At 35.9% G+C, this 13,810-nt stretch overlaps 1 protein-coding gene across 1 annotated transcript; it reads left to right on the forward strand.

The window, feature by feature from the left end:
* Positions 1 to 845: 845 nt before the first annotated feature.
* LOC149011852 (transcription factor MYB1-like) lies at positions 846 to 2,648 on the forward strand. The gene is made up of 3 exons (XM_089161849.1): positions 846 to 1,143; positions 1,228 to 1,357; positions 1,473 to 2,648. Exons 1-3 carry the CDS (start codon positions 1,011 to 1,013, stop codon positions 2,191 to 2,193), a joined length of 984 nt encoding a protein of 327 aa, XP_089017975.1. The 5' UTR covers positions 846 to 1,010; the 3' UTR covers positions 2,194 to 2,648.
* The last annotated feature ends 11,162 nt before the right edge of the window (positions 2,649 to 13,810 follow it).

A 13,810-nucleotide genomic window follows, 5' to 3' on the forward strand; every position in this document is an offset into this window, starting at 1 on the left:
ACAAAATGATTGCACGTTTACCTGACATGGACAACAACCCTCATTCATTGTTACTACCGGCACATATTTTTTTCATATGGTGAAAATGCTGTACTTGTTAATTGATTGATGGCTAGGAATAAAGAGGAAAAAGAGAGTTTTTTTTTTGGGTAAAAAAGAGCATGAGAAGTTTGAACCTTTGAATACTAAATACCTTTGCGCGGAATTCCTTCTGGAGTCCACATTAAATCCTTCCCATCTGTTCCAAGCTTTTTTTTATTTTTCTCCCAATCATGCGAAGTGAGAGATGAAGTCAATGTGAGAGAGAGGGAGAGAGGGATGGGGGCTTCAACCAACTTTCAAGAGGCTGCCAGAAAGTTAGTTTGAAGGAGATTCAATAATTAGGAATGGCAGATGAACGTGTGCCACTGGTCTAATGACCTGTCTGCGTTTGGTTCTTAATGTGAATATCAAAGGAGACCTTAGCAGCTTTTCAAAAAAAAATAATTATTAGAATCATAAATCAATTTGTTATTAAATAAATAGAAATTAAAAAAAATAAAAATAAAAGAGAGTTCCGTATGACATAGTAACTCTGACCTCAGCACATATAATCTAGACCCTTTTAAAAATTCTGAGGGTTAAAATTTCACCACGTTACTACGTTAAAAAATAGGTCCCCCTGGATCTCTTCAAGACTCTTCTCGTTTCAACCAGAAACAAAAGAATAAAAACAATCTCTTTTCTTCAGGTTAACACTGTTCATAAACAAATTCCTTAAATTTAAACCAAAAAAAAAAATTTATAATAATAAGAAATAAGAGATGTGGAGCAATCTCCGACTATAAAAATCAGAGAGGTTCCCACTCACTCAGTCACTTGTCTCAGCCAAGAAGAGACCCACTTGTAGTTCTTTGTGAACTTAAATAGAAAAAGAAGAATCACACATAGCACACACCCCATTTGATATAGAGAGAGGGAGAGGAGAAAGCAGAAGAGTTTAATCTTGCAAAATCTCTCTCTCCGTATCAATGGGAAGAAGCCCTTGTTGTGCAAAGGAAGGCCTGAACAGAGGGGCTTGGACTGCCCTTGAAGATAAAATCCTTGCAGACTACATTAAAATCCATGGTGAAGGAAAATGGAGAAACCTTCCCAAGAAAGCAGGTGAAGTCGAGAGAATTTTTTTTCCCTGGGAAGTAGTGAAGTGATTTAGGTACTGACACTAATCTCTGTAAAATTGTCATGCAGGTCTCAAGAGATGTGGAAAGAGCTGCAGGCTTCGGTGGCTGAATTATTTGAGACCAGATATCAAGAGAGGAAACATAACCCATGATGAAGAAGAGCTCATCATCAGACTTCACAAGCTCTTGGGAAACAGGTTTGTTTCTATTCCTTAGTTTTTCTTCTTTTTCTCTCCTCTTTTGCTTTCTTTGATTTTCATGACCATGAGAAATTGAGCATTGAAGTGTTTCTTTGGTGCTTTTATCTTGCAGATGGTCATTGATAGCCGGAAGGCTTCCAGGGCGAACAGACAATGAAATCAAGAACTACTGGAATACTAACTTAGGAAAGAAAGTTCAGGGCCAGCCCTCAGCCAATTTGTCTCCTAACAAAAACTGCGACTCTAAGGACAACAAGAAGAAGGCAACTGCAGAGACATCATCACCAGCACCATCACCTTCTTTTCCAACGATAGAGTCACGAGTGGTCAGGACCAAGGCATTGAGGTGTACAAAAGTTTTCTTAACACCTTATGATCAACAACCAGACACTCAAGGCCAAACCCAGGTGAACAACATGTACAACGATCAAGTAGGAACCGAGCCACCCTTCTTTAATCTCACTTCTGGAGAAGAAGACAAGTCATCTCTATCCTCAGATTTGATGATGAACCTAAATGTAGGAGAATTCTGCTTCTCTGATCTTCTCCTTGACTCTGAATTCTCACAGCTTTGCCATTTTGATGACGGTAATGGTATAGGAAGAGAGGGCTACTGTGACAATGGCACTTGTGGAAACCAAGAGAACAACAATAACAATGGAGACAAAAGCAAGAAAGATCACTTCTCTCCGAATTCTGATGAACATCTGTTGTACCCAGAGGAAGTGGTGGAGGGTTGGACAGGGAAAGATTGTGTCCAACCTGATGTGGTGTCTGGTCTCAAGTCTTTGGCTTCTTTCCTTGATGCTGATGACGATTGGTTAGGAGAATAATTACAAAATAATTAAAGACAGAGAGAGAAGTATAGTTTAGTAGTCTTGATATCAGTAACTTAATCACAAACTTCAACTGCTCCCAGCCCAAGTTGCCCGACCCCAGAAGTGTCCACCATCCCTAATTTCAAGTCCACTTTGAGTCTTGCTTGTATAACTTTAATTACATGATCATATTGGCTTTCTGTCTTGTACATATATGAATAAAGAAACAGCCACATTCTAATTAGCATATGTAACTTCTTATTATGAAAATTTCTCTTTCACTGTGTAATGGGCTCATGGTATAGTCATCCATCTACCTCAAGGTAAGATATTGAAAGTCTCTCTTTATTAGCTGACCACCAGTACTCTCTCTCTCTCTCTCTCTCTCAACCTCACATATGGAATTTGGGGAAGTAGGAAATGGGGGTTGGAGAAGATGGGCCCGGCCACATACGTTATAAGGACCATACTTAGCATGGCTAATCTTCTAGAGAGACAATAGTAGAAACCTGATCTGAGGGTTTCCATAGATGGGTCTATCATATTTCTAATATTTACAATCCTTTGGATCCAGTGCAGCTTTAATTCTTACCCAATAAAAAGTTCAGCTTTAATGATGAAGCCATCTAGATGGACAAAGTGATGGTACTTCGGTCACAAAAATTAAATGTCGATGCTTTTAGGAGGAGAAGACAAACGAAAACATTATATCATTTCACAAGTGGCTCGATGATCTGTGAAGACTTTAAGAAATATGACCTCAATGGAAAGAAAAGCAACCATAGAAAATCCCTTGTGACTTTTAATCTGGTCACTCTCAAGATGAGTTTGATGGCAGAGAATACAATGCTTTTACCTAATGACACGAATGCTCATCAACTACTTTCGCGTTTTCCATTCAACCCAAATTTTGACAAAAAAAAAATAATAATAATGGGAGAAGAGATATTTTAGAGACAGATAGATATTTTAGACTCTTATCAAGGGTTTGATATTTGATTATTTAGCATGGTTATTAAGTGTATATTTAGTTCTAACTTTGTAGTTACATAACCTCATTTTCACCATGGTTATTCAGGGGGTGTGGTGATTTATTTGGTTCTTGACCTATAAGGTCAAAAATATCGAATGTCTATCGATTCATTTATGTACGTAAAAAGATTAAACGTTCTAGAAGTTTCCCATGCAAAAATATAATAAATTTTTTTTTCTTTTATATGTTTTAAAAATTTGTCCGATATGAGAAAAATCAAACATTCTAGTCGTCAAGATGTTGCTTTTGTGCTCTTATAATAAAAATAGCTATAGAAGAAAAGACACTTAATTACACAATTCTTTATTTTCAATTACTTTTTATATTCACGTATCTAATTAAATTGAATACATCATTACTGGCTTCTTGTTCACTTTTTCCCTTTTCTTCTCCCAAAATATTAGTATACTTTGGAAGTATGCTATGCAAAAATACTATTAGAGTACTGTGTATTGAAGTGAAACTGGTGATCTCATAAGTGATATCAGTAGCTTATATTTTTGTGACTTTGATAATACACCATATGATATCTATTAGTATACAATAATACTAGACTAAACAAGGATTTTAAACCATCAACAAATCCTATAAACCCTGAACTTCATAGCAAGGGGATGAACTGTAATCGCCAAACCAAATAGTTTGATGAGGACAATTTGATGGGGAGATAATGATAAACATTTGAAAATGAAAGAGGACTCCAACCATTTTCCATTAATCAAGAATACATATTTCACTTTTGCCTTGCTTTGTTATTTCACTTTGCCTTTTTTTTTTCTTCGCAATTAATAATTATTTATCTCCTTTAAAAGTTACTTCCCAAAGCAATTATACCATCACCCTGAAAATCATTTTTTTACTCTCCCTTCTTTCTGTCCGTCCAAAGTATACAATTATTTATGTCTAGATCAAGAGAGAGAGAGGGTTTTTATTATTTTTTTTTATTGGAGTCGTTGTAGACATTGACAATGCATCTGTCCATTGGCTTTAGGTCAAGGAAGAGCTGGCCCGCTATGTTGCACTAAACGTCCAAAGGTGAATCTAAATTCACGGTTATAAGGGAACGATAGAGACAAATCTCCTTTCCTCTAGCTCTTGCTATTATTTCATTGTTTTAGTTCTAGAAAGGAAAAAGGAGGAACGGAAGAAAAATGAGACAACCCCACTAAAAGTCAGTGATTATATGGTGTGATCTTAATTTTTCTTTTGTCATCTACATGGATTATTCTCATGGGTTAGTAACTTTTTTTTATGTGATTAGGTAGCTTTGATTGGATTTTTAATAAGCATTTAATTTTTTTTTTCTTGGGGGTTTTCAGTACGGAGGACACACAATAAATAGGAGTTCCAACTCTTCCATTCTTAAGAATGGGGTCAAGTAAGGGGAGTGGATCGAGGATCCTTTTTATGTGGAGCCAACATTGAAGGTGACAATAAAGAAGAATGACTTTCGTTTCTTGTTTTCCGGTTTTGATGGAAAAAATTATGAGCGAATGTTTTGTTTAGTAATGGCTAGTGGTCCTAATGGGTGTTAAGTGACCATGAATACATGGTTGAAGGGGCCCAATTCAAAATTTTGGTTTGGGTTTCACGTGAATTGAAGAACTGAGCTTCAAAGCTTTTCTTGATGCCTTTCAATGGTGACACTGCTCAGTTGACTGTCCATAATCCATGGCTTTAAAGTTTCTCCTCTGAAGAATCTACTGTTCAGCATCATTTCTCCTCTTTATTGTCTCTAATCACCTTAAAGATTTGTACTACTCTACCAATGATTCATACGGTGCATGACTTCTTGAGGTTCTTTAATTTCATTGAAGGTAACCTATGGGTTCTTAAGATTGATTGCAGTTCTTACTAGGTTCTGCCTTGTTTTACTTCACTTTCTTGATCTGCAACAAAATAGAACTTGCAGCTCTTCAAGCACGAGCATAAGAATTCAGAAAAGGAATAATGCAATTTTTGGTTTTTCTAACACAAACAATAACTGCAGCAATCGACAAAAATTTAGTAATAAAAGAATTAGAATCACCATCACCCACGAATAGGGTTATGAAATCAAAACAACCCAGCATCTAGGGTTATGATTTCTATGAACCACTCCTTAAATTTACAACTTGGAGTAAGAAATTCACAATAAAAGGTAAAACTGCTGAGGCCCATGTGGTAAGTGGGAAGGGCTAGTGGTGTTTATGTATAAATTTAACTGTTGGAGCTTAGCTAGAATTTCTTTAGTAACCCTATAAGCAACTCTAATAAGCACAGAAAAACATAAGCTTCCATGCATAATTTTTTATTATTTATCTAGATCTAGTACTATTGCCTAGAACTAGTAGTATTCTATTATGCATGCGTATATATAAATATTGATATAAATAATATACATAGAATTATAAAATCCAATAAGATTGGAAGAGACAAGCAAGGGCCCAGTGATGGAAATTCCCAGATAGATCAACCTTCATAATGGTTTCCTCTTTTACGGATAGAAAGGAGAACAAGCCAAACCCTAAACAGTAACCTCACATGATACACCATGCATGCATGAATCCATCTCTTGTAAGAACGACACTACTTTTGTTATCTTCCAAGAATGAATTATTTTCTAATTCTCTCTCGCTCTCTCTCTCTCGCTCTCTCTCCTTGTGTATGTGCAGGTCTCTACCTACTCCGATCATCTCAAATGGTTTTTGAAAAATCTGTCAATGGCGATTGTTTTTACTGTAGAACAGCAGTTGATACTTTGATGCACATGACATAATAGATAAAAGCTGCAAGCAAACCTAAAAGCTTGTAAAGTTTGAACCGGGAAAAGAGGAAATCTATAAAGGAAGGAGTTCGTTTTCTTCTATTTTAAAAAATTAGAATGGAGAGACACGTGATTTTCACGGTATCATCTGTTTAATTATACCTGCTACGCGAATAGTCTCTTTTATTCTGGTGTCTCAATTCTCCTTTTTCCTGGGTAAAAAGTTACACCAGCTTTCATTTATTCTCTTTGTGTACTACATAAGAGAATTAGGAAAAGATTTTGTCATCTGTCACGAGCTGGAACAGTAGGAGAACCGACTCATGAGGTGAGATTTTCTCAAATTATTTTTAAAAAGCTGAGTAGAATGTAAGATTAATTATAATTTTCTAAATATTTATTTATTATTAGTTTTTTCTGGACTGAATGGAAGATTAAGTGGGAAAAGAATGGAAAACTAAGTAAGAATTTTTATTAAATTTAAATGAAAAGTACATATACATCTTCTTGGATTCGTAGATTATTATGTTTACATCCCTTGAACTATTTCTTTTACATTTGTATCTTCTATGTTTCACATAATATTAACTGTATTCTAGACTAGGAACATCTGACTTGAGCTTTACCCTGTTAAGGGTAATAATGGTTTTTCACATTCAGAGAATAAGATTGAACCTTCTCATGCAACCCTAGCTGCCATCACTCCCCCATGCATGAAGGACTCTATTAGAAGCTCACCTAAAGTCTTGGCCAAATTAACTTCTTCAAGATTCCATTATCTTTCCAAGAATCAAACTCCATCGCAAACACCTCAAGGTCTTCAGAAAGTTATATCATCTCAACAACTGATTAGACCCAAAATTGTACTCAAACACATAGGAAACCTAATCTATGTAAAACCCTAATATCAACCCTGTGTTAGTCAAACTCTACAACAAGAGTCCTAGACTAATGATGAATAAGGACTCTAGTATCTGTATATATGAAAGTTGTAATATAGTCAATGTCAAGCAAGCTCATTAACATTCTCAGGGGCATATGTTGCTGAGATCAACCGAACCACGTAAATTGAGTCTCTCTGAAACTTTTCTCACTCTAAACCCTAATTTATGGCTTCCGACATGGTATTAAAGCTCCAGGTTCCCACCAATTCGTTTCTCTCTCTCAATGGCTTCCTCTCAATGAAGCTGAATGAGACAAATTACTTGTTATAGTTATCTTAGATTGTATCCCTTTTGAAGACCTATGAATTACATGAGATTGCTGATGGCTCTTATCCTTGCCCACTTGCTGTCAACCCCGATAAAAATGATGCTACAATTTTCAAACCAAATTTTGACTATCAAAAGTGGAATCATTAGGATCAACTTATTAATGTATTGGATCATTGTTTCCCTTACTGAACCAGTTCATGTGCAAGTTGTTGGATGCACCACCACTAGAAAAGTCTGGTCAAAGCTTGAGTGAATCTACTCAACTTGCTCTTCCACTCGCAGATGTGACTTCACCTTTAGATCCAAAATATTAAAAAAAGGTAAAGTAGCATTCATGATTATCTTCTTTGCGTAAAAAATATCTCTGATGAATTGGCCGTTGTGGGAAGGCCTATGAATCATGAAGAATTATGTCTCCATGTTTAAAACATCTTGGGAGTTGAATACTCTACTTTTTTGATTGCCATTACCACCCGCAACTCTCCAATCTCATATGATGAATTACGAGGTATCTTATTGACTAAGAAATTCAGTTGAGAGATGAACAAACAATTGTTGAGTTTTCTCCTCCTATAGCAAACATGACCAGTAGCCAAACCACCGACATTCGGCCTCCAAGACAACCCTACAGAGGCATTTATCCCAAAGGGGTAGGTCTAGTCATGGTCGTTTTTCTCTTAGTTGTGACTTTCATACACATCAGCCACCTTCTTAGATTAGCAACTAAATTGTCTATCAGATATGTGATCGCCCTGGATAGAGAGCAAAGGATTATTACTAGCGTTCCAAACATACAATTCAAGGTACCATCAATGCACCTCCCTCCATGAATATTTTTGAAATTTCTAGTGCTTCTATTCTAGATGAAAATTGGTACCTTGACTTTGGCGCTACACATCACATCATCAATGCTTTGGAAAATCTCCATATTGCTCAACCCTACAATGGTTCAACAGAGTTCAAGTTGGTAATGGTGCTAGTCTTCCTATTAGTAACACTGATAACATAAATGTATCCACTTCTTCAATTTATTTGAATTTTGTTCTTCATATGCCCTCTATTTGCAAGAACTTATTATCAGTCTTACAATTCACAAAGAATAATGATGTTATGTTTGAATTTCATTCTAATATTTGTTATTTGAATGATCCTACAACGGGGAGATGTCTTCTTCTAGAGCAGAGTTAGGAATGGATTGTACCGAGAATTTGGTTGGACTCGAATCATTCTCAAAAAGCGTTAGTTGGAGAAAGACTTCATTTTGGAATTGGCATTCACATTTGGGGTGTCATGCCTCCAAAGTTGTTAGAAATTTAATTTCAAATTTTGATTTACTAGTTAGTTTAGAAGACTTTGTTTATGTTTGTGATGCTTGTTAGAAAGAGAAAAATCACAAACTTCCTTTTCGCCCATCCAAATTCACTTCTAAGGGACCTTTGGACTTAATTTGTTTGGATGTTTGGGGCCCCTTTCCTGTGAAGTCAATTGAGGGCTTTTGTTATTATGTGATTTTTGTAGATGGTTTAAGCAAATTTATTTGGTTTTATACTATGATTGTTAAATCTAAGGTTTTTGGTATTTTTAAAATATTCAAGTTGCTTGTCGAGGATATCTTTCCTAGATGAATAAGCATTTCTATAGTGATTGGGGAGGGGAATATAGAATTGTCTCCACTTTTCTTCAATAAGGTATTGAACACAAACTTCTTATCCTCGAACCGATGAACAAAATGGTGTTTTTGACTGCCGTCGTCGGCACATTGTAGAAACTAGATTGACCTTATTAGCTCATGCTTCTTGCCTTAGAAAATTTTGGATGCATGCCTTTGAAACTGCAATTTTTTTGATAAATCATTTGCCTACACCAGTCCTGAAAATGTTTCACCTTATTTCAAATTATTTAAAGTTCAACCTGATTATAACTCTTTGAGGATTTTTAGTTGCGCATCTTATCCATGTTTGAGAGTATATTATAAGCATAAGTTGGAATTTTGGTCTGCATTACATGTCTTCTTGGGATATAATTTTTGCCATAGTGGATACAAGTGTCTCAATCCTATTATTACTAGAAACATTCTTAATTCTAGCCATGTTGTGTTTGACGAAAGGCAATTCCCTTTCTTTACTAGTGTAGTAACTCCCTCCCCTACCCCATGACTTTCATCAATTTTAGGATCTCCAACTTTATTAGGAAATCATATTCCCACTATGCCACTTCTCTCTATTTTAGGAACCCCACTTGGAACGAATTCTCTTGGGGAATCCTACATCCCCACTCCTCCCATTGGATCCCACACCTCCTCCTCAAGGGCAACATCTCTAAGTCCACACGTCTCTAGGGTTTCCCCTATCCCCTTAGCTGAATCCTCTCCCTCCCCCCTCCCTTAGTCGAATCTCTCTCTCATGTGCTCTTAGTTGTTTAGCTAACCTATGAACCCCAAGAAAGCAACCACTTTCCAACCTACACAAAACACTCATCCCATGATCACCAAATCAAAGGCAAACCCTAGGGCTCTTCTCACCTCTACTTCCCAAGTTGATCACACCCAGATGGAGCCTACCTCTTTTACTATTGCCAACAAATACCCTCATTGGTGGAAGGCTATGGATGAAGAAGTCACTGCATTTTTGAAGAATAATACTTGGTCTCTTATTCTTTCTCCTTCCTCTTATAAAGTTGCTGGCAGAAAATGGGTTTTTTGGGCCAAACGTAAGGCAGATAGCTCCAAAACCGACACATCTTTATTTATTTTTCATGAATTTGTTGGCACTATGTTTATTATGGTATATATTGATGATATTATACTGAATGGTAGTTCTGAGACTTTATTGGCCTAGCTCCTTAATGACCATGGATTTGTGTTTGCCCTAAACGATTTGGGCTCTCTACATTATTTTTTAGGCATGTCTATCACTACATATCATGATGATGGCCTTCATCTTTCTTAACATTAGTATATTTAGGATTCTTTTAAAAAGGCAAATATGTTTGATTGCAAGCCTATCTCTACTCTAGTCTCTACCATTGACAAACTCACTAAGCTTACAAAGGAATTAATAGAAAATCCTACTCTTTATCAAAGCATTGTTGGTGCCCTTCAGTATGCAATTATGACTTGGCCTAACATTCAATTTGCAGCTAATAAATTTTGTCAAATTATGCACTCTCCCATTATTGATCATTGGTCTGCAATGAAGCACATTTTATGATATTTAAAAGGAACTTCTTTTCATGAAATTTTTATTCATTGGCAATCTCAAAATTACTTATTGACATTTTCCGATGCTGAATCGGATGATTGCCCTAATGATCGAAAGTCTACCAGTGGCTATGCTATCTTTTGGGTTGTAATCTTATCTCTTGGAGTTCAAAGATGTAACAAACTATGGCTTGCTCAAGTATTGAAGCCAAATATCAAGCCCTAGCAAATGTAGTTACGGAACTTACTTAGTTGCAATCTTTATTGAAAGAGTTTATGGTTTATTTGTTTTCTGCCACTATCCTTTGGTGTGACAATGTGGGGGCCACATATCTCACTGCCAATCCTATTTTCCATGCACATACTAAATACGTGGAGATTGACTTTCACTTTATTCTTGATAAGGTTGCCAAGGGTGATCTCAAGGTTCGGTATCTATCCACAAAGGATCAACTTGCAGATATCCTTATGAAGCCTTTATCACATCAACCGCTCACCACTTTATTGTCCAACCTCAAGGTTTCATCTCCACCCATGAGTTTGAGGGGGCATGTTCAAGATAGTAATGGTTTTTGCATTCAAAGGATAAAATTAAACCTTCTCATGCAACCCTAGCCGAACCTCCCCCAGCTGAGGGACTCATTGGAAGCCACCTAACCTAGTTATATCAGCTTCCAATCTTCCAAGTCAAACTCCATCTCAAACCCGGGGGCTCTCAACTGGCCAGCTAGGTTGCACCCAAACACATATGAGACCCAATCTATATAAACCCTAATATCAACCATGTGTAAATCAAACCTTGAAGCTCATTGAAATTCTCATGGACGTAGGTTGTTGAGATTAACCGAACCACGTAAACTGAGACACACACACCCTCTCTCAAACATTTGTCTCTCTAAACCCTAATTCATGACTTCCAACATACCCAAACAAGAATAGTAAGTTAATTTCCTTATATGGTTGGTGAACCTCCTCAATGGCTACCCGGTGGGAAACTTTGCCCTATTTTGTCCATCAAACCCAACATGCATTTATGTATGTGAAGCATCTAAATGGAATGCACCATCTCAGATCCACAAACTGCTAAAATCAATTTGAGAACCTTATTTGCATTCACATACTTTCATGTAAGTGAAGACAATTTAGAATGATACAAGGTTTCTTAGTCCATTGTCTAAACTTGGCACTTTTATCTCAAAAGGCATGCGAGCTTCTTACTCCTTTACACTCTCTGCAGGGTCGAGTGATGAAAGAAAAGTATTGCCCTTTCTTGAAGTTTCAGTTCCACATTCAGCTTCAGGATTCTTATGAAAAGGAATTCATCAAAAACTCCCTACCATTGATCTCTTATCTGAAATAGTTTGCTGTTGGAGATTCATCAAAAATCTTCCAACCCCAATCAATAAATTAGTCTTATACCTAAAAAAAAGAAAAGTAAAAAAGTGATTCAGAGTCCTTTCTTTGTAATCTTAAGACTAATTGGTTAGGAGCCTAGTTGGGTGCAACTGATCCCCTGCCCTCTTAAGTTTTTCTTTCTTTCTTTCTTTCTTCCCTTTCAAAGGATGGGAAGTGGGGTGCACGAAGAGTCCAGAGTCCCCTACAGACTTGGGGCTTGGGGGGACCGATCAGGCTCAGCCATCCCTAAGGCATATATCAAGCATGCAATTGAGCGTGGACAAGCATGCAATTGAGTTCTATTGTCATGTATGTATGCCATGTTTAGAAGGGAAAATTACATTTATATGCTTTATGTTCGTAAATAATTATGTTTATACTCCCCTATAGTTTATTATATTACGTTTATAGACTACTTTGTGTTTTTGAATAATATAACAACCATACCTTAATTATTAAAATAATAAAGTTAAGTGAAGAGCGAGTATGTATTATATTTTCAGAATTCTTAATATTAACTTTCTTTATTTCAAACCCTTAAAAAAAAGAAACATAATTTTGTAGTTATTTATAGAGTTTTTTACGTGTGCGTTTCTTTAGGGGACCACGAACTAATGTTTGGTCCCCTTAATGCAATATATTACGTGTGGGTCCTAACTAGACTAACATCGTTAATCGCCGTTAAGTATATTCAAACATGAAGGGACCAAAATACTCTTCATGGTATTTAATTCATGGTATTTAATACATTGTGTTAATATATACATAATTTTTTTTTGAATATATTTATTTTTTTAACCATATAATTAATGCTTAGTTATCAATTATCTCTTTTTAAAACAATATACTAATATTTTAAAAAATAATATAATAATACAATGTATTAATATACTTAATAGCGGCTAACAGTTTTAATCTACTTGGGACCCACACGTAATATGTTGCATTAAGGGGACCCAACATTAATCTATGGTCCACTAAAGGGATCCACACATTAAAACACTCTTATTTATATTAAATTTATGATAATCGTGTATTTCCCCCCCCCCCCCCAAAAAAAACTTTTTTTAATTAGTTTTCCTAAAAAACCTCTTTAGAAAATTCCACTCACCTTAAAAATTGACTGACTTTTATGTATATTTTTTTTAGAACTTATATTAAGACTTAGGGTAAATACGTTATTTTGACATTTAAAACTACCATATTAGGCACAAGGGATATTTGTAATAGGATAAAATTTAGGAAATATAAAAGTAATTATTTGTAAACACAAGGGCTTTAATTATAATTTGCTCTGCAAAAGATGAAAATATTCTCTGGATCAGAGCGTCTTCTCTGTTCATTCTTTAAGACAGCCGAACAGGGTTGTGTTCAGTTTTCCCTATCCTAAGATGAGGTGAACTCAGCCTATGCCGTGCATGAGGAATCCTCTACACTGGGACCTCAGGTTTTGAAAACTTAACCCTATTCTACACCGGAAGCTATAAAACATTCGGTTGAAAAAGAGAATGGCTTAGGTTTCCATATAAGAACTCTACATTTGTAAACTCTTATTGATGTGATGTAAATAAGGTTTAAAGTAGTGATATCGCGAACCTTAACACTTACATGATTTTAAGAGGAAATTTATTTGGGTTTAGTGCAATTAATGCACTGAACCATTAAGTGATACAACATGGGTCCTTAGATTGAGATCTCGATCAACATTTCAATCTCGACCGTTGATTGTCCGAGATTTCAATCCAATGGCCGACAATTTTTCTTAATGGTTCAGTGTATTTATTGTTAAACCCAAGTAAAATCATTTTAAGGGAATGTATCGTTTCATATGGAGTATTATATCATACCGGATATATTTTGGTATAATCTAATATATGTCCTTTATGGGTTATCATATGTAGCACATTATATCATTGATACTTTAAACCTTGGATGTAAGGAGCATAACCATAGTTAGACATTGGAGGGAGCAGAATCAACTTGTAAATTTCTTGGTCTCTCTTCCAGATTCAAATGACGAGAGCATTTGGTGTCCCAATAGCTTT

This window comes from Hakea prostrata, chromosome 7 (genome assembly GCF_041222555.1).
Source record: "Hakea prostrata isolate BN-2017 chromosome 7, UWA_Hpros_2, whole genome shotgun sequence".
NCBI classification, from domain to species: domain Eukaryota; kingdom Viridiplantae; phylum Streptophyta; class Magnoliopsida; order Proteales; family Proteaceae; genus Hakea; species Hakea prostrata.

Coding starts and splice junctions, on each gene's coding strand:
- LOC149011852 (XM_089161849.1), top strand. CDS start 1,011: ATGGGAAGAAGCCCTTGTTGTGCAAAGGAAGGCCTGAACAGAGGGGCT. Junction 1,144..1,227: donor AAACCTTCCCAAGAAAGCAG/GTGAAGTCGAGA, acceptor ATTGTCATGCAG/GTCTCAAGAGATGTGGAAAG. Junction 1,358..1,472: donor CACAAGCTCTTGGGAAACAG/GTTTGTTTCTAT, acceptor TTTATCTTGCAG/ATGGTCATTGATAGCCGGAA.